This window comes from Lactuca sativa, chromosome 7 (assembly GCF_002870075.4).
Source record: "Lactuca sativa cultivar Salinas chromosome 7, Lsat_Salinas_v11, whole genome shotgun sequence".
NCBI classification, from domain to species: domain Eukaryota; kingdom Viridiplantae; phylum Streptophyta; class Magnoliopsida; order Asterales; family Asteraceae; genus Lactuca; species Lactuca sativa.
In genome coordinates, this window is record NC_056629.2 from 48,495,036 (window position 1) to 48,522,006 (window position 26,971).

At 30.8% G+C, this 26,971-nt stretch overlaps 1 protein-coding gene and 3 non-coding genes across 6 annotated transcripts; 3 read left to right on the forward strand and 1 right to left on the reverse strand.

Annotated features, from left to right (window-relative positions):
• Nucleotides 1-4,019: 4,019 nt before the first annotated feature.
• Nucleotides 4,020-4,177, forward strand: LOC111891487 (small nucleolar RNA snoR134). The gene has a single exon (XR_002850220.1). It is a non-coding gene; the product is annotated as a small nucleolar RNA snoR134 (small nucleolar RNA).
• A 231-nt stretch (nt 4,178-4,408) lies between these two features.
• On the forward strand, nt 4,409-4,512 carry LOC111891483 (small nucleolar RNA U36a). The gene has a single exon (XR_002850211.1). It is a non-coding gene; the product is annotated as a small nucleolar RNA U36a (small nucleolar RNA).
• A 368-nt stretch (nt 4,513-4,880) lies between these two features.
• LOC111891477 (small nucleolar RNA snoR97) lies at nt 4,881-4,992 on the forward strand. Its single transcript, XR_002850210.1, has one exon. It is a non-coding gene; the product is annotated as a small nucleolar RNA snoR97 (small nucleolar RNA).
• Nucleotides 4,993-18,378: 13,386 nt separating this feature from the next.
• Nucleotides 18,379-20,733, reverse strand: LOC111890449 (UPF0481 protein At3g47200). Of its 3 annotated transcripts, none has more exons than XM_023886569.3 (3): nt 20,580-20,733; nt 20,370-20,489; nt 18,379-20,063 (listed from the first exon to the last, which is right to left on the reverse strand). In XM_023886569.3, the coding sequence occupies exon 3, from the start codon at nt 20,042-20,044 to the stop codon at nt 18,584-18,586; it is 1,461 nt and encodes a 486-aa protein (XP_023742337.1). In that variant the 5' UTR covers nt 20,045-20,063; nt 20,370-20,489; nt 20,580-20,733; the 3' UTR covers nt 18,379-18,583. The 3 variants fall into 3 exon arrangements, with proteins under 3 accessions (XP_023742337.1, XP_023742350.1, XP_023742343.1); XM_023886582.3 differs by having other exon boundaries at nt 20,370-20,433; nt 20,580-20,728; XM_023886575.3 differs by having other exon boundaries at nt 20,370-20,484; nt 20,580-20,713.
• Nucleotides 20,734-26,971: the final 6,238 nt, after the last annotated feature.

The following is a 26,971-nucleotide window of genomic DNA, read 5'->3' on the forward strand; positions in this document are numbered from 1 at the left end:
TTTTTCCTCAAACTATGACGAAGATTAACGAGTTTTATTCTACTAAAAAAAACTTACCTCATAGGACATGAAGAGATGGAGATTCGGGAGGAGTTGTTCACCGGAGGTGATATTGTACCGGCAGTAAGTGCAGAGGAGGGGTTTATAAGTGGGAAAGGTTTTTTTTCTTTATATATAATTATGATAAAATAGAGAATAGAAGATAGGATGGTAGTTGCACAAATTTTCTACAAATGAATGGTTCAAAGAAAGGCTTCTTCCATGAATGGTTCAAATTAAGTGATAAAAAATCTTTAACATGAAAATCTTAATGTTAAACCATTGAGGTTGTCTCTTAATGGTTCTTTTAAAAGTTGATTCATGATAGTTCCATTAAAAAAACTTATCAAATAGCCCCTTTATCATTTTCTTAAAATCATTTTCAACCCACTTCTATTTTTTACCACCAAAATGGAGAAAAAAAATGATGTGTAAATCATATTTCCAACTCTACTTAATTTTTCACATTATTTTTATCACAAAAGAATATATTCCTAGTATATTCATTTTGCGTAATCATATAAATAGTCAAAAAAAAATCCCTTTTATTAATTAGCTCTAACAAATATGTATTCCATTTTTTTATTGCATTAATGTTATAAATGATTTGAAGACTAAATTATAACAAAATTAATTATTCGTATATAATTAAATATGACTTTATTAAAGCAAAAATTATTAAATAAAATAAAATTATATTTATAAAAACTTTTTAAATAAACATTATATATTCATTTATAAAAAAAAAAATACAAATACATTTGACAAACTTAATACATATTTATCCATTAGATTAAATTTCCCATAAGGTTTTATAAAAATATGTTATTATGTTTTAATTTATTCAAATTCATTTAAGCTTTTATATGAATTCGATACATAAATAAATTAAGATCAAAATCTATATTTATTATTAATTAACATCATTTAATATAGCATGATATTGTAAATATTAATTATTATACTAATAAATAAATAAAACTAAAATAGTATAAAAGTAAAATGGCAGGAACTAAAACCGATTCCTATTCCATTTTGGAGTTAATAATAGTATTAGTGCATATTGGGAAAGGATAATGATTTCTATTCCATTTTGGAGTTAATAATAGTATTATTTTTTTGGTATTTAGTCACTTTCATTTATCATTAATCAATGAAGTTGTTTTTTGCGTTCAAAAAATATTATTATTACCGATTATTGCATGTCATAAGGGTATTTTTTTTAAACTTCAAAAATAATTTTACTGATAAATTATGTACATAAAAAGGAAAATAACTAAATATGAACAAAAAGAAATTTGCAATTCCTTCTTAATCTTTCATTTTAATTTTATTAAAAAACTATTAGTTTGTAAAATATTCATTTCCATAAAATTTTATTTTTTAAATCTCTTCCTTGTCTTGACCAAAAATAATTAAACGTTAAAATATGAGTTAACAACCATCGTAATTATTATAAATGAAAATTAATCTGATGAATATTATCTTCACTTAGAACTTCAATTTTTTTCAAGTTTTTACAATTGAGATTATCAAGTGGATAATAACATCAAAGAGTTGCACAAACATTTGAGTGATACATAAAAGTTTAAGAACAATATTGTTCTCTCTTAGAACATTAATCATCGGCTCTTTAATCTTAAAAGTTTAAGAACGGTTTTTTTATCTCTTATAACTTATATCTCACTCAAATGTTGGTGCAAGTGTTTGATGTTTCTATCCACTTGACATTCTTCTTTGTAAAAACTTTTAAAAAAAAATTAATTGAAGTTTGTAATAAAATTAAAACTTACATTCAATTGCTTAATTATTTTAAGTGTTTGATGTTTCTATCCACTTGACATTCTTCGTTGTAAAAACTTTTAAAAAAAAATGAAGTTTGTAATAAAAATAAAAACTACATTCAATTGCTTAATTATATTTGATGGATATAAGAAAGAGATTAAAAATGGATTTATGAAATAAATTTAAAAAATAAATAAATAAATATTTATAGATTCATAGAGTTTATAATAAAATTAAAATAAAGAATTATATATATTAAAAAGGGATGATGAAATATGAAGATAACGAATTATATTTTTGTTCATATTTAATTATTTTTTATATATTTTTTACTAATGAATTTGTTTTTTATGTTTAAAAAATACTCGTATGAGTTATGACTAATAATAACCTGTAATAATGTTTTAAACATACAAAATAAATTTATTGATATGCGTGTAAAAAGTGAAAAAATAAAAATCTGTATGGAATGAAAAATAAGTTTTATAGATTGGTGGAGATGTAAACTGTAAAGTCATTTTACCAAAAGTAAGCTAAAGTTTACAAAACCATCGACGTAACAATGTGGGCCAAACCATCGTGCATCAAAGAAAAACCCTGTCCTCAAAGTTTAACAATTAATGTGTTGTTTTTATACGAGGTGTTTGGCTATTAAAATAACTTATTAAACTTTAACAGTGGTTTTACATTTTTAAAAAAAATATTTTAATAAAAATAATTTATTTTGATAGGAAATCGTTAATAAGATTTTTTTTCATAAGTTATTTTTTCTAACTTATTATCTTATAAGTCAATAAGCTAACAAACTATAAGTTAATAAATAAATAAATAAATAAAAATTGTCAAACACCCATTTTAATGGAGATAGAATTTAATTTATGTTATATATAGCTATATTTTCCACTTAATATAGTAAATGATTTAATAAAAAGGTTTAAGGAAAGAAGGTTGTCTCCATTAAATATTAGCACTTCATAAATTGCCTTGTTATTTTTTTATCACATTTTTTTCAACTACATCCTAATTTTCTTAAATATATTTAAAAATTAGTTATCCAAACAACAATTTATTCTTACTCATTACTTAGGGGTAAATCATTGAACAACAACATATTTTAGTATATAATGTTTAAACATTGAAGCTGCTTTATAAATAAAGAAAATAACACTAGGTTTATAGGCTATAGCATTTAATTTTATCATTATATAAATTTAAAGTAAGCAAAACTTTATTTTATAAAGAATTGACTTTATGTCTTGATCCAAAATAATTAAATAAATATAATTAAATCTAGATTTTCATTTTATTATAAAGATCAAAATAAAGAAAAAGATAGTGTATTTTACTATTTTATATAGTCTTTCAACTTATTTTAATGATTAAACTTTTTTCTCTCCGAAAATTACGTAATTATACCCACATAACCGGTTATCGGTAAAATGCATATACTTTTGAATTCGACAATTAATCAAGTTTAAGGATTCAATTGTTAAAAGGATTGAGAGACCTAATTGATAAAACTGTAATAATATGTTATGTTTTAGTGTATTTTATAATGTTTTAAAAAATGTTTTTTTAGTTGAGTTGGTAAGGTGATCGGTTCCCGGTTTAACCGGTTCGAGCGTCGGGTCAACCAATTTCTCTAATTTTCATTTTTTTCCCTAACTTCTTACACAAACATTCATACATAAATCATAAATTTGACGTCTACAAATTCAAATTTAAAAATACACATTAAAATATGTTGTAGATCAATCCAAATACATTAAAATAACACATAACCAGGGCCGGTCAAAACTCAGGGCGGGCTGGGTCATGGTCCAGGGCAGAAAAAAAAAATAGAGGCATCAATTTTTTAGAATGTGTTATTAGTATTCTTTAATTTGGGTTTGATCCAAGATACATAATGAAGTCCATTCTATGAAAAGGGGGGAGGTGAAAGCGGGAATTCAAGCAAACTTATAAGTAAAATCGCACGCCTAATTTTTGCAGCATAAGAATACGAGGAGACTTGTCGAAGAATACAAGGAGACAAGAAGAAAAGTGGATGGCAAAAAAAGACACGCCATCCATGCCTAATATACTTTTCAAGCTCTTGGTTCACAGCCTCACAGTTCCATCTCAATACAAAATAACTATATCATGAGTTTTTCTTATCAGAGTTATTGTTTGCTTCTAGGGTTTTAAATTTCTGGTAGCACCTAGGCATCTCTCATCTCTGAAAAAACGAACCGGATGAAGAAGAAAGCTCTAATGCCGGTGCTAAATCAGATATATAGCTGTCAAGTGTTGTAGTTCATTTTTTTCTACCTTTCTCGATGGCCATTTCTAAGTCAAATCGACGAATACATTTGATCAAATCTAGGTCTTACTTTACTTATTTCATATGCACTGTCTTGCCACACCTCAAGTTTTTTCCCCTGATTTTTATTGGAATTTGAAAAGAGGTCTAGTAATGGATGCACATAGTTAATACTAGGCGGTGTTAACATGGAGGTCTAATCTTTTATCATTGGTTTTCCACTAAAAACATCTGCTATATTTACTCTAATTATTTTCATCTTTTATTGATTTATTTGTGTCTCGGCATTGACTCGATCAATTTTGTCTCGATCGATTTTGTCGTGCTTCTGAGAATGATCAATGAAGTAAAAGACACAAAATGGTTGCACTTCTTAATATGAGCCGATTTTATGTTAGAATAAACATTATACGTTTGGATCTGTATGTTTGATTTAGTTTAGTTTGACGATTTTGTTAAACTGTTTCAGTGATGATTGAGTTTAGAGCTTTAAGTTGGATCTCCTTTAGAATATCCACGACTATTAGAGTTGTTTTAATGAGATTTGACTTAGAAATGTATGAGCTATGGTTGATCCAAGGGTTTGTTACACAGAGGGAACCACATTCTGGTGTTGCATTTTAATTGACTTGTTATTTAACAGATTCAACTGTGAATCTAAGGAAATCAATTAATCTCTGTTGTTAAATGATTTTTTACTTGATGTTGTTAATTTACTATAATTTATTGAGCTTAAACAAAACTCTTGCTCTGAAATATATAATGGATCTAGAGTCTGAAAAATCACGCAACAATGTTTTGCTATCAACTTCATCTTTTGTAAGATAACATTATCGAGATTGTAGTTAAATGACAGCACAAGTTGTTATTTTTTTTTTCATTTTGATCATTGTTTTCAACATCTAATTGTGCTTATAAAAAAGTTTTGCTACTAATTTTTCTTTAATCTAGACTACTACCTAAACCTGAAGTCATTTAATGATACATTGGATTGTTGTTTGGATGTTTTGTTGGAAGATTGGTAATTAAGATTGCAAAAGAGATAAAAAAAAAATAAAAAAAAAAATAATAAATAATAATAATAATAATAATAATTTTAAAATTGTATTACTTTGTAAATTTTCGTCATTTCTATCATTTATGGTCATTATTTCTATTGGAGAAAACTACAAATTTAGCCAACTATTGTTATTAATTCATAGTAATTGTTATTTTATCTCACATTTAACAAAGGTCATTTAAAGGATTAAACGTAGGGGCATTATTTTGTATGTTTGCCAAGGGCATGAAAACTCTATGGACCGGCCCTGCACATAACCATAATTTTACATCTTTTCTATGTGTTTTTATTTAATTTAACCGGTTCAACTGGTTTATTTTGACCGGTTCAACCGGGTTTCTCTAAAAACCAACCGGTTCAGAAATAGACATAAAACCGATGATAGTTGAACCGCTCATTTTTCCGGTTCCCGGTTCAAACCGGTTTTTAAAACACTAGTATATTATACCTTTTGAATGGTCATTAATAATTAATATATTTGATTATTTGTTTTATATAGGTAAACAGAAACAAGATAAATATAAATTTAAAAGTTTGAACTACTAATTTAAATTATTATCGCTAATGAGTTAATAAGTTGATGTCAATTTATATTTCTTATCAAGATTCTTTCAAAACGTATGAATTTATTCCAATGAACATTAAAAAGAATGTTTTGTGTATGTGATATCGTATTCACCTAGGGACAATATTAAAATCTGAATTTATTTTTGTATAAACATATATCAATCATTGTAATCATTGAAAAGTTAATAACTGCTATAAAATTAATTTTTAAAAAAAAAATGTTACTATATGTATGTTTCAATCTTACTCTTTTTATTATTAAAGGTATTTCCACCAACATCCCATTGGCCTAAAGCATGGTGAGATTCATTAACAATATATTTGTCTTGATGTTAAAAAAATATGTTAATCTTCATTATCAAAATGGTACGAAAACATTATAATAGTTCCTAACCAAATAGTAAATAAAAAGTTATAGAAATTAAGTAGAAAGTAATTTAATAAATTACACTAATAAAGCTTCATAAAATTAGGAACATCATACAGAAAACCCATAATACCAATTTATCATACGACCTCATAACTCTTTTAATACTAATTTAAAGTTTACATGTTTTGTTTTATTCAAGAGTTTATCATTTGTATCCGTACATTTAAGTAAGACAAAAAATATGAACATTTAAATCACTAAAAGTTGTTAAAAACGATGTCGATATAATATATATAAAATAATAAAATATATTGTAATTGCTTCGTATTTTATTCAATGCTAAAAGCAACAATATTGTTTTGTCATCTTTATCATATATCTTCCCATTGTGCGCATTCTTTTTCTTTATTTAGGTGAATTGGGATACCTTCTTGGCGAAGAAGTAAGATTTGACCACTTTGCCTATGTGTAAAATGATTTCTTTTAGCCTCCAAGGGAATCTTTATCTTTTTTTTTTATGTAGGTATAAAGTTATAGTTTCTTCCTATATAGTATTGATATTGATAGATGCTAATGTATAAGGGGCTAAAGGTGTACATTGGATATAAGAGAACGAGAACGAAGTCACAAAGAAATATAATTAATATTTAATAATATAGTAGATTTAGGTATGGTCGATACGTTGATATTGAAAGTCTTGTGTGAAAAATAAAAATAGACTTCTAAAATTTCGGATTAGCAACAGATAGCTTGATTTGTAACGGATTTTCGATGAATTAGCAACGAATAGCGAGTAATTGGAGATTGATAACAATGGATTAGTGACGGATTATATTCCTCCATCACTTCATTCCATTTACACTTGGCAAACATGTAGTGTCGTGTCCTGTCGGGTTCATGTCAAGAAATTAAACATATTGAGAGTGTTTAGAACCTACCCGACCCTTTTAATTATCGTGTTGTATCGTGTCAACCCGTTTATTTTCATGTTGAGTTTCGGATTTAGACCTTGTAAATACATTAGGTCGTGTCTAGTTGAAACATTTTAAAGATTCCAAAGTAGAAAACGGGAAGGCGAAAAGGAAAAAGATAAACATTGGGAGTGGAATGGCAAAAAATTTAGGTGTTTGGATAAATTAAATTATAGTTTATTAGCTTATTGTTTGTTTGCGGTGGGAATATGCAATAAGCAAGGGGAGAGATGTTTATTAAAATCAACTTATTTAGCTTATCACTATCACAATAAACTAACTTTTAATTATTTATATCCAAACATTTAAACTTAGCTTATTCAAGTGGAAATAAAAAATAAACACCCTCTTTTGTCCCTATCCAAACAACCTCTTATAGTTAGGGGTGTTTGGATAGGGAAAAAAAAGTGGCTGTTTATTGCTTATTTTCACCACAATAAGTTGAGTTGAAGTGTTTGGATATAAAGCTTAAAAAATCACCTTATTGTGATAGGAATAAGCTATAAAATAATTTTAATAAGCAAAAGGGGATTGTTTATTGCTTATGACTTATTGTGGTAGGAATAAGCTAAATAAGTTAATCCAAACATTTTTTTAAAAAACTACTTATTCTCGTTACAATAAGCTAATAAGTAATAAGTTAATAAGCTAAAAACATAAACACCCTCTTAGTTTAAAAAGGCAAAATAGACAGATTTAAAGTTGGGAAGCAAAAACTAAAGGTGTGAGGATGAAGTTAAATTAAGTCACTTTGGTTTGAAGATACTTCAAAATTCCTTTATCCTTTATCCTCTAATGATTTTAGAATAGTTACAGAATAAGATATTTGTTCGCAAGCTATACACTAGTTTGATTGTGTTTTTAGTCATCTAACATGATCCCAAGCAATTGAATTCAAGATCATTTCTTTTGCCCAACAAGTGTTTGTTAAAATGTCAAGTAGGATTTTCTTGTGAACATTTTTAATGATTTGTAATCAATGAACATTTTTAATGTATCTTCTCTTGCTATGTCTTCTTCCCCATTTTAGTATATAATGTTTAAACAATGAACATTTTGTTTTTGTTTTCTGTGTATTTGAAAAATGGGGATAGGGGTTTTATATGAATAGTGGAGATGGAATTTGTGCTTAGAAAAAGGTGTGATATTTACCGTTGGATTGTTGGACTCCCAACCGTACGATGGCGATCCGTGTGATTGATAAAATTGTCGTTGGATAGTTGATTTGTGGAAGTATGGATTGGAGGCCAAATCCAAATCCGAATTTGGGTTGGGTACTTGTGTCCTGTATCGATTTTTTATTTATTTATATTTTATTTTATGTGCTAAATGTAAATGAATCTATAAAATCATATATGATTTTACCATGAAAATTCTTTTGAAAACTAAAATTTATTATTTTCAACCCCAATAAAAGAAAAAGAAAGGTTGTCAATTTTCAGTTCTTTAAATATAAAAGAAATATATTTATTAAAATATCAAAGCTAATATTTACACTTGGCTAGAGGGAATTTTGTTTCTCTAAGGCTAGAGGGAGTGGTAAGTCATGTCATATTTTTGTCTTAGCACCTAAATCTTGGCGTTTTATAAGGAGTGGTAATACTCCTAACACTCTTTTTTTTTTCTTTTTCAAAATTTATTAAATTATATAGTTTTTTAAAACAAAAACGATTAATATTAAATAATTTTATTTTTTTTAAACCACAAACAATTAATATCAAATAAATTATATTTTTAAAACATAAACATTTCATATTTAATTAAAAAAAAGTTACAATAAGGTTTTTCAGGAGGGTTTTTGTTAATTCTAGAAATTTATATTGTAAAAGAAATTATAAGTTGGGGTCTAATCTGTCATAAAGCTAAAATCGAGGGACCAAAACTACCAAATCATGATTGCTATGTCTTCTTCCCCATTTGTATGGTTAAAAAGAACAACCAACGCAACGCAACAAATCTACAAAAATAAAATGTTTACTTTCACACAATCGAAGCTTGTGTTATTTTTATTAAAAAAAATGGAAAGTGAAGCTAGTCAAGCCAATCACAACCCTTACTTTCTTCTTTCTCTTTCTATTTCATTTCGCAAAGATTGCAACGAAATGCATTTAGCGAGCCCCTAGTGAGCGCTAGGGGACGGTGTTCCAAAGCCCATAGTGAGTGTAGCGAATACACATAGCGTGCTCACTCCGTTTAGTCTAATCATGAAGGTATATATGACCTCCACATACGAAAACCATTTTTCCTGTCGGTCTTATCAATTTTGATTTTGTAGTATATTCCAGAGTAAGCAATTATTCATCTTGAAAAAATCATATTTCAGTAAAATTTATCACAATAGTTTTTATGAGTGTATGCATAAGATATCTATTATTTGCAAGTGATAATACATTATATGGTTTAAATCACAAGAATCGTAAATCATTATATTATTTATTGGTGGTCAAGTTTATCTCACGAAATTTATTTTTTACGTAATCCTTTCACCACTATATAGTTATTGTGAGTAGATATTTCTTTTAGAAAGATATTGTAACATCTTATTTTCACTACTTTCGTAAATTGTAATATTAAATAATTATTATGAAATACAAAGTAAAAAATATATCACTTTTGATCCAAATAATCATCATAAACATATAGAAAACGTTAATACGATTTTCGTATATATATAAAACACTTAAATCCGACTTCGTATGAAGAAGTTGTACTTCTTCGAAGTTTCGCAATGAAAATAACACGGTCTTACATATTGTACAAAAGAGTATTTTAGATAGGTTGTTTGTTAGCCTAAGAAATCTAAACGAAAGTCGTAAAAATCATAAAAATGAAAGCACACATGTAGGGAACATCCAAATCTGAGTTCATATGACGAAGTTATGATTTTTCGAAGTTTCAGTACAACAGTGTGGACATAGAATCAAAATTCAAATCGGTTGATTGTTAGCTAAAATAATTTAAACAGGAGTTGAAAATCTTATGAATATGAATTCGTCGATATAAAGATGGTCGAGAACGGATGCCATATTGGAGATTTATGGTTTTCACACAGACTTTAATAGTCTAAGCATGTTAAAAATATAACTTTTAAAGATAAAGTGAGAATTAATTGACAAAGTATAAACGAAAGCTATAGATCTAGTCGATAGTTACGCACGAATGTACAGAACATCAAAAACGAAGTTCGAAAAAGATACGAAAGGGAGCGACTAGCTCATAAAGTCTTGACGCTCAAGCAGACAACTGAATCAGTGACAAAGATCACCAATATGTGTCAGTAGAGAGCCTTGTTATGCCCCAAATGTGCATCCTCAAAACAATGAAAATGTCTCGGTATTTGAGCATGCTCAAGACTAACAATAGAGAGTTTGTATCAAACAAAAGATACAAGACTTTAGTATAGATGCAAGAGCATGTCAGGATGAGAGAAACTGAGTTGGAAACCCATACAAATGAGAAAATGCAGACTCCGGCCCCATCTCAGCCAACAATCAAGAAATTCAAATCCAATGGTTCAAGGTTAGGAAATCATAAGGGACACACTTACAAGTGCGGAAAATTTCATGATGTTCCTTGTCAAACAAACCTAGGTGCCACAAATGTGGCAAGGAAGGGCATTATTTCACAGACTACAAACATAACATGCACTTCTATTTCAATTGCAACCAACTAGGTCACTTCAAGGGTGAATGTTGTTTTCTAAAACCATCAGGTGTAATACAAGCTCTGACACCTACAAAATTGAGGATAACTTATGGGCATTTGGGCAGAGCTGAGGCTCTAAGGGCCAAGGGGCGAGCCTTTCAGGTCACGACAGGAGAAGCCAATGAGGCTTTAGACGTCGTAGCTGGTACGTTTTCTAGTCAACGCCATACCCGCCTTAGTGTTATTCGATTATGGATCAAGTCTTTCATTTGTGTCACTTAAGTTTAGCAACAGCCTTAACGCCGTATGAGATTTAGAACATCACCTAAGAATATAATAGTTGTGGATCAAACAGTTAAAGTGTCAAAGGTTTATTGTAGTTGTACTTTAAGAATAAGCGACAGTAGTTTCCCAATAAACCTCACTCTCATTCCTATGCGAGAGATGAATGTAACAGTAGGTATGGACTGGCTAAACCAGTTTGAATCACCGATTGACTGTAGGCAAAAGATAGTAACGGTTCGTACTCCAAGTGGAGGAGAACTTACTACCTGGGGAAAAGATTCTAAAAGTAGTTCAGCAACTTGTTATGCCGCAAGGGACAAAAAATACTTCCAATCATCAAAAACTGAAATCGAGGTTTCTTAATGACTTTGCACATCCCAATTGATCATATGCAGGACTGTCTTAGAGGGTGGGCGAAAGCGGCGACCGTCCTGAGCCCATCTTTTAAAGGGCGCAAATTTTTTATGAAAATTGTTATATTTAGAAGATAATATAAGTAATTTTCTTTTAATTATTGAGTTATTATAAAAAACTTGATGATGTTTTTGTATTTTAAGGGTCCGTTTTTTTTCTCTCGTCCTGGGCCCAAAATATGTTTGAAACCTTGACGAGATCAATTCTTTGATAGTTGTTTTTCAAATCAAAAGGCTGGAGTGTCTGAGTTAGTGGCATTTGATCATGAATCAGAATTGAAATTGGTGTTTATTGTGATTATTTTGAGGTTTAAATTATGAATCTTGGAGTGAAAAGTTAGTCTGTGACTGTGACAACTCAATGAAAAATGATATGTCAGTTTGTTGAACGTTTGTTGAACAGAGGAAGTAAATTTCAGCCAAATTGACGTGTTTGTTCATTGTTGTTTAGTGATTTCAAAAAGGTAGCACTTTAATTTTCTTTGCATGTTTTGCCTTATTTTTCTTTCTCCTATTGGTCTGCAGGAATAAAATAGCATTGTGACAATTTTCTTTTCAACTGTGTATTCATTAGTAATTTGGAAATGTCGCTATAGTGGATTTGATTTATAACTTTGAATATAGACAACCCCACAAAAAGTTCATTAGACGTATGGTTTTGTAGTGGGTAGGTGTAATGATATTTAAACGTTAGGTGGTGGGCTGCAACAATGAAAAACCTGATCTTGAATGTTTAGTGGGTTCTAGCTTTTTTTTGGTTGAATTTATATCATGATGAATGCATATATTAAAAGTAATAATTTATATCACGATGAATGCAGATATTAAAAAGATCCAATTGCCAGGTGTCACGGTTGTGATGCCCTTGAAAGGTTTCAGAGAACACAATCTGCACAACTGGAGAACACAAGTATCTATTTTACATTTTTACTACATGTTTACCTTGACGCTAGAGATGTTTTTTTTCTTCTAATTTAATCATATATAGTTTTTCATTAGTACATATCATAATTGATAATATGAATCCCTACATACATTTAACGTCCCTTTATGGAGGCCCCTTGGAGTTCCTATTTGTTGTGGATATCACTAAGATCTAACTTATTATGTGGTACCTCGATTACTCTTAGACTTTAAGGTATGTTCAATATTTGTAACACAAAAAGAGTTGCATGCTTTTTATGATAATAAGACTATGTTTGGCGTACTAGTCTACCCTAATAAATAAAGATGATTTTGCCACATGTAATCTTCTAATGCATTATGTCACATGTCATTTTGTGGATTAAATAATATCCACATGTCATTTTGTGGTTTTTTTCATTTTATAAAATTTCACATAATATTTAAATTAAATGTAATAAATGTATAATAAATGCATATCCAATTCATTAATACAACTTTCCTTATAATTTCTATACTTCTAAATTGAATCCAATTATTTTAATTGTTTATTTATTTAAATTATTTTTATAAATTTAAATGATAAATAAATACTTCAACTTTAATAATTAAATAATTTTTTTTTATAAATTCAAATTTTCTAAATTTTAGATTTTCATACGTGTTTATTTTTTTGAATAAACTCATGTATCACATGGGTCTCACAACTAATTGTTAAATAAAAAACTAACTGACACCTGAAAAACAAGTTGATAAAAAATAGCGTTTTGTAAAACTAACTAAAAAAATATGAAATGACATAAAACGACATTTAAAATAATGTGATTTTATAATTATGTGTAAATGACACAAAAAACACTCTTTTTACACAGAAATTCGATTTTGACACCGTGTTTTTTTGTCAATTTTGACACTGTGTTTTTCAATTTGTTACAATTCTGACCACTTGACCGGTTAATCAGGTTGCATGCTGATGTGGCATGATGACATATTAGTTTTGATGACGTGACATGCTGACATGATATGCTGATGTGTCAAAATTGATTTTTTTTCTCACAAAAAACACTAAGTTTTCATTTTTTTTTTCGATTTTGACACTATATTTAATTTTTTCTTTCAACTTTGACACTATGTTTTTTTGTTCCAAATCAAACATCATTTTTTTCCAATTTTGTTCAATGTTGACAATTTTCTATTTGAAACCGTATAAATATTTTTTTAATACATTTAAACCGTATAAATATGTTTTTTTCATTTAAAAACCATAGTTTTGTATAAATATATTTTTTTTACACTCAAACCATATTTTTATGTATAAATATGTATTAGTTATATAAAAATTGTATTTTATATTAAATATGCAATTTTAAAATGTGTTTGGAGGTTTGGAGGCGTGTAGTCGATCAAAACTCGGATATCAAGTTTGCAACCCATCAAAATTTTACATCTTATTAGAAGCTTATGGTTAGTTTGATTCTCATGATATAAATAATGCTTTGAATGTAAGGAAAAAAAAACACCTTGTATTTAAATAAAAATGTGGTTTTTAAACGAAAATAATATGTTTATACGGTTTAAAATGTAATAAAAAAATATATTTATACGGTTTCAAATGAAAAATAGACAAAATTGAACAAAATTTGATAAATGATGTTCGATTGGAACAAAAAACATAGTGTCAAAATTGAAATAAAAAATTAAGGGATAATGATTTGAAAGGGTAACGAACTTTCGATTTTGTTTATATTTAGTCACTAAACTTTTTTTCGTTATCTATTTGCCATTGAACCATTGAAACTGTTCACATTTTACCCTTATGACCGGCTGTTACCGGTCATAAGGGTAAAATGTGAACAGTTTCAATAGTTTAGTGACAAATAAATAACGAAAAAAAGTTTAGTGACTAATTGTGAACAAAATCAAAAGTTCGTTTCCCTCTAAAAAGTTGAATGACTAAATGTGAACAAACTTCCTATTGTATTATGTTTTAGCAAATTATTTATTTTTGTTTAATTGTAGCAACATTTGTTGATGAAGAAATCTATGAAATAAAAAAAACAAAATGTAACATCTAGATTTCCAGGTATCATAATTTAAGTATTGTTCTTTTAAGTTAAGAAGAGAGACTCGACGAGTTGACGCCTCAACTCGTCGAGTAAGGTCAGGACTGATGACTGGATTAATGAATGGACTCGACGGGTCAGTGAGGCGACTCGACGAGTCCGCGCTGTTGGCAGAAACCCTAAATCTTTGGGCTCGAGCCATATTTAAAGGCACTTATGGCCTTCAATTGCAACTACCTTTCCCATAAGTGAGAACCCTAGCGAGCTTGAGTGTGTAGAGTGAGAGGAAGAGCTATCTTGAGCTTTTTGGTGTGATTTTGCAAGAAAGGAGAAGAGTTCCAGCAAGAGGGACCAAGAAAGGTTATTGTTCTGAGTTATTCAAGCAAGGAGCTTCATTCTGAGGTACAAAAATGAACCCCTTTCCTTCCCTATTGTGTAGATTCCATTTTAGGGTTAGGGCTTAAATCACTTCAGCTTTGGGGTTTTGAATGCCTCAAACCCCTCTTGCAAGTTTGTGTTATAGATCTGGACCCTTCTAGGCCCAGAGAGCCGAGAATATGAAGCTTTAGTAGAGTAAACCTTGGGGTTTGAAGTTAGGAATCTGGACCCTTCTAGGTTCAGAGAGTCGAGAATATGAAGCTTTAGTAGAGTAAACCTAGGGGTTTGAAGTTAGGAAGCATTTATGGGATTTTTATGGTATATATAGTTACTTTCATCTTACACATAGATATGAAGTATTTTATATAAATTACGTGTTATGTGTGCATATTATTTGAATACTTGTTGTCTATGCTGGATGAACGATTTTATACATGTTTTAAAAGATTTAAACGGTATATTTATTTTATATCTACAAATATGTTGCGGATGAAACATGGGTAGATGAAATAGTTGGTGTGTGATGAAATAAAATGATGAGCGATAGGTGATGATAAAAAGGTGATGATAATTAGGCAAATAGATGATGATGAGTAGGTGATGTACGATGAAAGGAGATACCATAACCTTAACCGGCAATGTGGCGATGTAGTCATCTACCAGAGTATAGATGGCGACCACGGACTATTCTAGACAACCTAGTGGAAACACCAGCAGACCCATAACCTGTAGGTGATGAATTACGAGTTCAGGTGATGTTGTAACTACGTATTCATGCGATGATACTCTAACCCCTTACTATGAATTATGAGTTCAGACGATGTTGTAACTATGTATTCATGGGATGTCACAAATTCCGCATGCCAAACCAATGGTCATAATTCATATCAGTGAGAATGGTTCATTTTTTTGTAAAACCAAAATCAGATTGGAAATTTTTATTTTGGAAAATGTCAAACCATTGGTTTTTTATTTCGGTTTCGGTTTTTTTGTTTTTTTTTTTAAATATATTTTCAGGGATTTTTTTTTCATAGATTTCTTCATCAACAAATGTTGCTACAATTTAACAAAAATAAATAATTTGCTAAAACATAATACAAGAGGAAGTTTGTTCACATTTAGTCATTGAACTTTTTAGAGGGAAACGAACTTTCGATTTTGTTCATATTTAATCTCTAAACTTTTTTTCGTTATCTATTTGCCATTAAACTATTGAAATTGTTCACATTTTACCCTTATGACCGGTAACAGCCAGTCATAATGGTAAAATGTGAACAGTTTTAATAGTTCAATGACAAATAGATAACGCAAAAAAGTTTGATGATTAAATATGAAAAAAGTCGAAAGTTTGTTACTCTTTCAAGTCATTATCCCAAAAATTAAACTTAGTGTCAAAATCGAAAAAAAGTGAAAACTTAGTATTTTTGTGGAAAAAAATTAATTTTGCCACGTCAGCATATCATGTTAGCATGCCACGTCATCAAAACTAACACGTCATCATGCCACGTCAGCATGTAACCTGGTTAACCGGTCAAGTGGTCAGAATTGTAACAAATTAGAAAACACAGTGTCAAAATTGACAAAAAAAAAACACGGTGTCAAAATCAAATTTCTGTGTAAAAAGAGTGTTTTTTGTGTCATTTACCCTATAATTAATTAAGAGGTATATTTAGAAAATTTTTAAAAAGTTTCTAAAAAGGTAGTCTAAATAGCTTTTTAAAAAAGCTAATTTATAAGTTAGCTTATAAGCTATTTTTTAGTTTGTCAAACATAACAACTTAAAAAAATTTCAAAAAATAAACTAACTTTCAGCTAGAACCGTAAAAATAAGTCTAATATTGATACAAGACCACAAGGTGATAATTGATACAAGCCCACAAGGTGATCATTATCTTGTATATTCTCTTTCATGATTCCTATTATACCCTCAAGTAGTTAGCAATGATAGAGGGCATTGTAGTCAATTCAGTTTGTAGATAATACAACCATAGAAAACTAGGATGTTGTATGCTCCGAGAACTGTTGTCATTTGTGTGTAAAAATGAAAATATAATTTTGTTAGCCGTAAGTTTTACTTATAAGTTTACAATCAAACAAGTAAAGGTTACTAATATTCCCGTGTTAAAATTTTGATATACTTTACAGGGGTTAATTGCTTTAGTTTGGGTATATTAACATATAGAGTTATAGAATAGCTTGCTAGTAGAATTTTTTTTAGTTAATATTTTATGTTCATATTTTATGCATAAATTATTGCCCTTTTTATTGTTGTAAGAAGCGATCATAGCTTTTGTTTGGTTTCAAGGAGATATGACTAAGGATTTTTAAAACATTAATTTTTCCTATGGAAAGGTTATTGATTACATCAAAATGAAACTAAAATATTTATTTTTGGGCTAATGAAGGCTGGCAAATAACCGCACATTTCCAATAGACGTTGAATAGATCGATCCTTCTGGTTACATTCTTTGATTGATTTTCTTTTCTTTTTATTTGCATCAAAGTTCTTTTTAACAATTTGATTTTTTTTTTCTGTTGATTTAATTATGAATTTTGTTGTACGACACAATGGGAGCAACTAAACCTAAAATTTTGAAAGTATAATCCTATAATTGAATAGAATGCAATGCGTTGATAAGAAGAAAAAGATTGAAATACAAGAATAAACGATAATAAACAAATAAATGAAAGTACGTTAATGGTTATTTGGTTTATCCCTTTCTAATAATGAACGATAATAACTCTCATTCAATTTCCTTATGGATTAGTCGTGCTAGAGGCATGTGGTTATATACATACGTAGGATGAAATGATGCCCTTACATCCCGTTCCCGAGTTCAACTTAACGAGAGAAAAAAAAAATGGGTGACAATGAGAACAAAATAAAATAAATTGGTGTTTCCGAGTTTCATTAAAGAAAAGAAGTGGAGAGAAATGAAATGATCACTTTTCCTCCTAACTTTCCTTCCGATTTGGGAGGATTTGGAAAGAAAGAACAAAATGATTAATTTTTCTTTTACTTCTCTTCAACTCGAGAATACAAAAGAAACTTGTGTTCTCCTTTCCTTTCTCTTATTCTCTCCTGACCATTTTTTTTTGTTAAACTTAGGAGCTAGGCGTTAATGAACTTCAAAGTTTCCAATTTTACTAAGCTTCATTGTGAAAAAGTGATGATGGTGAGATGTATAATTTGAACGAACACTAAACAATAATTCACATTTTTTATTTTTCCAATTAGGATTGTTGTGATAATATCAAAGATGATCCTATTGATGCATCTATGTCGGAGGTAAAACATGAGGAATGATCCTATTCATGCATCTATGTCGGATGTAAAACATAGGGAATATATTGATGTAAGTTATAACATATTGTTTATCATATGTAATTTTCTTACAATTGTTTTTTTTTTCTTTTACATTTAGACTATTTGTGTCAATATGGGAGTCGAATGTAATTAAACAATAGCTTTGACATTTTTTTGTATTAATTGTGTTATAATCGAATGCTATTCTTTTATTGTATTGTCTTTTAATCTATTGCTATTATTTTATTCATTCATATATAATCTAATGGGTTGCATTTTTTATTGTAGAATATGGGAACACATTAAATAAGGATTATATAGAACAAAGTAAAATAAATTTTTTTTACATACCCATCCACTGGACATGTATAACACTAGTTATAATGTGTTATAGATAAATAAGCTCTAACAAAAAGTATCTCATATTTTTTACGCTCTTAACTAAAGTGTGCAACATGGTGCGGTGGTCATCGGTGTGACATGAACACCTTTCGATCAAGTAGGTGCAGAAGAAGGCTTAGAGTGTACACAATGTCTCAAAAGCTCGAGCATATCCCCATGGGATTCATCTGGAGGTGGCCTGATGGCAAAATAAGTCTGCAGAAAATTAGTGAACAGAATAGCAGTAGCCACCAACAAAGCTACTGTCTTCCATGGACTGCAAAAGTAAACGTTAATCAACTCTGCTGCCCACGTCTTATACTTGTTATTACAATGCTTCTCAATTCCTCGTCGGATCTGGTTGAACATGTGTACATTAACTGCCAGTGTTTCAATCTCATCGTACATCTTCACCACATCTTCATCTCGACCAAGACTATGAAGCAATATCTTGTTGTCTCGTAACTCCTTCACGTCATCACGATGAACAACCAACGATTTCATTACTCGAATATAAGTAGAAACTCGAAGGTCATTTGGATTATGAGGGCACAACTCGTAAGCGATCATATTCAAGTATATAGCTTTTGAATTCGAGTACACCGCACGTCGCACAAGCTCAAGCTCGCCATAGCAACAATGAGAGTGAAACTTGATGTCTTCTTTAGAAGACTCGTCGTTGACGTTAATACGTTTCAAGAAAATACCTTTAGCTTTGAGTTCTGTAACTGACGCAAAAGATCGATTTCGCTTCACATAATTTGATTTTGCATTAGCATTCGCATGAGCATCGAAATAGGAGGAAAGCGAGATGAAATAGGACCTGTAAAGCTCGAGAAGATGAAGAGGTTGCTTCTTATTTTCAAGCACCTTTTCTTTCCTAGTGGTTATTTCACCATAGTTCAAGTAGTTAAAGAACTCATTTAAGATTCTTTCACCTCTATCTTTTGGGAATCGCAAATCCAACAAAACCCGGAGTACCCTAAACGGGATTTGGTTCTCGAGCAACAAAATGTCACGAGCTACGTGCATGAAGCCCAATGCGCCTAAATACTCATTATTTAGCATCAACATAGTGTTCGGCCGGCTAGCAATGCAATCTATAAAGTACAAAACGAAGCAACCATCACGCAACATCATTTCATTAAACTGCTTGTCGTTGTATTCGTCTGTAGAACCATCGACATAGCACTTTCTAGCTTCTTGTACTACCTCAAACACTTTATCATATAACGAATCCACAGTTTTTTTGCAGCTCAAACTATATTCCTCGAGGGTTATTTGCTTGTATTTCTCGGCTGCGGCGAGGTCATCTCGTTTATGGTGGTAAGGGCCAAGTGAAACCACCGCAGGCTCGTAGCATTGGCGGTTTCTTCCACCTTTTTCTCCTTTTAAGAGCAATGGGGGTACTTTCTCAATTTGTTGTTTGCGTTCTGAAAGTTGGATGGTTTCATTGTAATGAATGCAGAATTCCCACTCACGAGCATAGTTGCGGTTAATGTTATCGGTCATTTCCGATTGATTACTCAGCATTTCAATTCTTACATCTTCATTTTCAGACATCTCCGTCCCCATTGGTTTTGATATCGTCAATCTATATATGTGGAATTGAAACATGTTATTAATTGGTATAAACTATAAACTATAACTGTTTTTGGACATTATGGTTTTTGCTTTACAAATAATATTTTCTTTTCAACAAATAATAGACTTTTTTATTAAGTAAAAATTAACTTTCGATCAATACTAAAAAAATCTGATTTCGACAGTATAATGCATTATTTGATTGTAAAATTATAATATAAGCTTTAAACTTTGATTTTGAAAGTAAACGTTCTAAAAACTTGACTAAATTTATAATTTCCTAATCAAATATTATAAAAGATAACAGAGAACAAACCTGGATCTACGGATTCCTCCCTATGGTGAGCTCATCATCACCAACCAGACACACCTCTTGTTTCCTAGGCGATAATGTCCATCAAAATCTTTTATAAGCACGAACATGTAGTTTTCTCCACTTAATAAAAACATATGTATATACATAAATATTTATATAAAGAGAGCTAGTGAGAGGTAGAAAGATATAAAGAGAAATGGCAATATATACCTTGTTTTTTCTGTTGAACACACAACTTGATTTGCTTGCTAGAAATGAAGGAGTCATATAAAAAACCTTAAGATGCTTAATATATAAGAGTCAAAAGTGGAGGCTGTGTCTCGGGTTCAGAGAATAAATAATTTGCTGTTATGAGAATAAATAATATATAAGAGTCAAAAAAAAAAAGTACTGTAATTTTCAATGTATAAGGCATGAATAAGAAAAAGAAAATAAATGTCCATTGTGATTTCCTGTTATGATTTCTCACCAACCTGTCGAGGGCTAGTGGGAATAATGATGAAATACATCTTTGATTTCTAAATTCAAGCTCTAGCCACATGTTCCTTTGATTGGCCGTTGATCCTTATTGCTATGTCCACTACCTTTTGGTTTGAAATGACCTAAAAAAGTAAGCATGAATCAAAAAGATTTGACTATTTCTTGGTTTGAAATGACCTAAAAAAGTACGCATGAATTAAAAGGATTTGAGACTTTAAAAGCATTTTCTAGAAAGTTTGTGATATTATGTAAAATATTACGAAGATGTACTCACCATTTTCTCAAAGGCTATAGAAATTTCCTATTCGGACAAGCCGATTTCAAGCAATCTTGATGTTTTGTCTATCGTTCTAAATAAGCTCTTAGTGATGGAAACTTGCTAATAAGCTGGAAAATATGCTTCCTATCGGGAAACATGTGAAAAAAAAAACTAGTAAAAAAAATGTTTTGGTTGATATAGAATTATATAAGCTATAATACCAAGTTTATTTATTACAAACTTGGTATGCATTTTTTCACAAAAAAACAAAAGTCAATCGTTTTTTTCGTTGCATAACACAAATATGTTATGTAAAAACCATTTGAAAAAAAGACATTAAAGAATTTAGAAAACACCTTAAAGTATATAAGAAATAACATGTATATACTTTAAGGTGTTTTATAAGTTTAACGCCAACTTTTTTTTTCATTTTTTTTTTCAGATGATTGTGTGAGAGCATAATTATATTAGACATTACAATTGGATTTAATAACAAAATATATAAATGTGGTTTGAATATAGAAAGAATATTTGTCTAAAAAAACTAAAAGTGTTAACAATTGCATAGAGTCCAATTAACATGATCCTTCTTACTAAACACTTCCTGTAAATCAGGAGAAAGAAACAGTACTATTAAGTTTTTTTTTTTTTTTTTTTTTTGAAAGAGCAACAGTACTATTAAGTTGATACTTAAGAAAAAATGAAAACCTTGTAAATATTAACTTACTTAATAACCAAACTTGAGAATTACATAATCAAGTTCAAGTGAATCGTCAATGTATAAATACCTACCCCAATGAATTTGTACTCTATCATTCATCCTTTGTAGCTTGTCTAAAAGGGTAAACTGTATAAATATTTCCAATATGACAAAAAAAAAAAAAAAAAAAAAAAACCAAATTAAAGAAAAAACCCGCTAAAGAAACTTGATTAGTAATAAAAATCAAGTTTTGTATTTTGTTATCATCAAGAATACATTAAAATCAAAGAAACAAAAAAACTGGCAATCTTTTTCAAATGGGTATTTCAAGAATTTAAAAGAAACACCTAATCAAGAAACATTTAACTATAAAAAAATAAAAAAGTCATAATGTTTTCTATAGTGTCTAGTTTATTAGTGTGGGGTTTACTTTTACAATCGAGTTTATGTAGTGGTTGAGTGGGTGTGGGGTTCTACATGTGCATAGTATAATCATATCTATGTCGACTCATTGAGAAGAATCTTTAATTTTGAGTTATGTCAATATTGGGGTCTTTGGCATTCAACGCACCGCATCTTGATATATGTTGTTCAGTAAATACTAGGTCTGTGACCCGTGTATTATGCGTGTTTATAAAAAAAAAGTTTAGTATAAAATTATAGGCATTATATATTTTTTAAAGTAATAATTTTACATAAATACAAATAATATAATAATTTATGTAAGTAATAAAGGTTGTAGAACATTTATTATGAAATTTAATAGAATGATCTACTTTACATATATAAATCTCATTAAAATGTGGATTTTAAATTTAAAAAAAAAATGAAAAATTTAAGAAAATGACAAGTGGAAAAGAAATAATTCAAAAATTCTTAGAAAATGACATGTGTCAAATTCAATGAGAACATGACATTTATCAAAATTGATTTTCATTTATTAGGTTAGATATCATGTGAGCATCTCTAGGATAATATCTTAAATTTGTAGTTAAATCCTGATTCATATCAAGCTCTGAAATAGTTGATATAGCTCTATGCCTAGTTTATTGTCGGGTGGTTATCCTTATAGGCTTACCTGCACAAAAAGTAAAAACCAATAAGTACACATTATCAATTGATGGTCGTAATTTACTATATACTAAGAGGTGTTGATTTTTCCATGGTATTTTGTTATCCATCCACACCATTTTATAGCTAATTGATAATTATGCCCGTAATTTAAATTAAGAGATATTGAAGACAGATAAACTGATAAACCCAAAGATTTAATTCCAAACTACGATGATCCTTCTTCCTCCGTAGGCACCGTGGCAATCCTCCTATGGCGTTGCCTAATTAACCAATCTGCCATATATATATATATATATATATATATATATATATATATATATATATATATATATATATATATATATATATATATATATATATATATATATATATATATATATATCATGATCATTATCTATATCTATATCTATATATCTTATAAATCTAGCATTTCTTTTTGAACCTCATGCATTTGAAACTCACATGTATTTTTCCTTTCACCACATTCATTTGAAACTCCCATGACTTTTCAATTTCTTGCTAATAATAATTATAATTGGTTAATAAAGTTAAATAAATATCAAACCTAAAATGTAATCATATATAAAATAAATTTCAATATTAAAATAATATTTTTACTTATACTTATAAAGTTATGTGTAACACCCAAAATTTTCCAACCAATTTAAACTTTTCAAAACAACCCAATTTCATTAAGTTATTACAAAAAGGTTTTCAATACATTTATTATCAGAGTATTCCCAGAACCATATCATGAAACATGAACATGAGGAGCGATACGATCACGTCTTTGCCTTGCCACGGTCTCCTGAAGTACCTGAAACATTTAAACCACAACTGTAAGCCCGAAAGCTTAGTGAGATACCCCCAAAATACCAACCACAATACCATACACCATTCATAACATATCATAACACAAAATAGAACAGTCATGCACTTCGGGTCTACTGTGTGACTGGTCCGCTGCACCGGGCCTACAGTCCACCTGGTCCACCCTCCGAGTCTAGCCATATACATCGAGTCTATAGTGTGATTGGTCCGCCCGCACCGGGCCTTCAATCCACCTGGTCCACTCTCTGAGTCTACAATATGACTGGTTCGCCCGCACCGGGCCTTCAGTCGGCCTGGTCCACTCTCCGAGCCTCGGCATGTATGGTCCGCCCTCTGGGGGCCTACAGTCTATCCGAACCGCTCGATGGGCCTTCGGGATAACCGGTCCGCCCTGGGTATGTTGGCCTACAACACAAAGCAGGACCCGCCTCAACCCAACCCAGTCAAACAACCATGTGCACATAAACATATAATCATATAACAATTCACAACTAATTGACCAATCTAGCAGATCACATACATAGCACATCCCTACCCAGATACCGACCTAATCGGTCACTAGCATAGCATCATCCTATAAACCAAGATACCGACCCTAACCAGGTCTCTAACGTATACCATCCTAACTACCAAGATGCAAACATAACAAGGCAATAACATAACAACTACCCAGATTTCCATCCGATAAAGGGTCGGCCTTGGTGCCTTAGACCCTGTTGATATAGTGAAGATAACTCACCTCGCAACTGCTGACTGAAAAGATAAGATCACGCTGCTCCAACCTCCAACACGAACTCCACCACTGATCAATACTAAAAGACTGAACTCAATAAATACCAATAATTACCAAAATACCCCTGGAAGTCAACTGGTCAACTCTTGGTCAAAGTCAAAGTCCTCAGTCAAAGTTAACCTTCCTGACTGACTCTACTCGCCGAGTCAACCCGCTGACTCGTCGAGTCCCTATACTCAGAAACTCCCAATCCACGACTCAACTCGCCGAGTCGCCCCAAGACTCTCCGAGTCCAACAAACTCTGAGTCCTTTCTTGCTCAACTCACCGAGTCGTCCCTCGACTCACCGATTCACAGCTCAACCTAAAAGGTTAGGACTTCACGACCAGACTCGCCGAGTCCAAGGCAATCTTCAACAGACTCGCCAAGTTGTTCTTCCAACTCGCCGATTCCATGCACATATTCATACAACTCGTCGAGTGCACCCATGTGACTCGCCGAGTCCAGACGTGACATCTTCATCCAAACGATTTCAGGCCATTCCAATGCTTCCAATACATAGATCTGGACTCCTAAGGCCAAAATCACACGAAAAGTTTCCAACTTTATGTGCATGCAAGGCTCAACAAGCTAAAAATGAAGGTTTAAGGCAAGGATACTCTCAATCACGCCCCAAAGCTATCACTTTCTGATCACATGGCTCCAAGCCAACCTAGATTTGAAGTTGCAACCTCAGATCTAGTCTCTATACCTGAAATAGATCCCAACCATGCTAAAGAACCCCAAATCACACACCAAGGATGAAATTGATGGGTTTTTGGTCCTAAGAACATCCTATGTGCTCATACAAACCCTAATGCTTGGATCTAGGTTTCTCTATTGTACATGCAAGTTATCCAAGACTATAAACCCTAATTCTAGCATACAAGTAATCATATTAACATAAGAACAGGTTTAAGATGTTACCTTGATTGTTATGTAGTAATAACATTCCCAAATCTCCTTGTATTGACTTTAGAAAGCCTAGAGTCACACATGTCACTCCTCTAATGGTTCACAAACACCATAAGCAAGAGGATGAAGAGGAGAGAGGATGGAGGGTGCCTAAAACGTGTTCTAACCCTAGAAAAAAAGTTCCCCACGTTTTTTAGCCTTAAGGGTTCTATATATAGTGAGGCTATTAGGGTTATCTAACAAGGAAACCCTAATTTGGATGCTTAAGCCCTAAGCAACCCATAGATCCCTTTCCTTAAGGCCTTGGACGATTTCCTTATGGGCTTCCCCATAGAAGTCGTCCACTCCTTAATACAAGGCAATCCATGACCCAAATTGCAATTATCTTATAATTATAATTCCAGTCCCTTAAGTTTAATTAATCTCTTTTAGTCACAAAACTAATTACCAATTAATTATTGACTAATATTAATTAAACAATATGATTTCTCCTTTAATATATTATTACCATAATATATTAATAAATCATATTTAATCCTTTCTCTCCATAATTCATCCTATCAAGTTGCTTTGATGAAGGCAACCCAAAAGGACCATGCACCATCGGGTCAAGTACATACCAAAATAGTTATGGACTAAGATACTAATCCAACAGTCTCCCACTTGGATAAGTCTAATAACTATTATGCGTATGACTTCAGATCCTGATCTGCAATCGTAGCTTTCCAAAGCCGTTGTCAACTCTGATCCTATCAGATACACGTGTCCTTAGATAAGGGATCATATATTCCTCCATTCTAGATATCATACGAGATATGATTTCAAATCATTCTCTTTGTACTATATCTCGATTCCCGATTTATGACGACTGACTAATTGAACAAATCAAATTAGCCCTAGCCCGGCCGAGCATTTACGTTTGTCATCACAAAATCATCGAGGGGCCCAAAGATATCGCTTTTATCCTACTTTGGATGAAAGGAACGGATAAACTTTGATACAATGCTTGCTTGCACTCACTCACCGAATCACACACAACAATATGTTTTATAACACCAAGTTACTAGTGCGTTTACATATTATCAATGTGCAACCGATTTGCAAGATACAACTCACACATCTCGGTTTCAAGAATATAAGATGTTATCGTCTCACCAATCACTCGTGATACAATTCATGGAGTGATCCAAGTGAGCGTGGGTCTAATCCAATTCTCAAATCATATTCATAAGCACTCATGAACGTTGCAACAAACATTTGCTTATGTCTAATGCTCTTTAGACAATCCACACACCAATTCACGACAGTCTTCATTCGTACCTACTTCCAACATATGAACGACTGTGGCCCGTTCGAATAATTTGACTGTTCTAAACCGATTAAATTATTCAGGAAGTCAAAACATGCAAAGTGAAACACAAGAATAATACTAATCTCATATGGCCTCAAACCTTTGAGCATAAATAAAAAACCTTTTATTTATCACCATATCGATTACTCATTATTTGTCGTTTCGGGTAATCAACTTCTTACTTGAATTATTACACTTGTCCCATGCTCTTAGCATGCAC

Bases quoted from the DNA above. Each gene is read 5' to 3' on its own strand.
- LOC111890449 (XM_023886569.3), bottom strand. From the start codon at position 20,044: ATGGGGACGGAGATGTCTGAAAATGAAGATGTAAGAATTGAAATGCTG.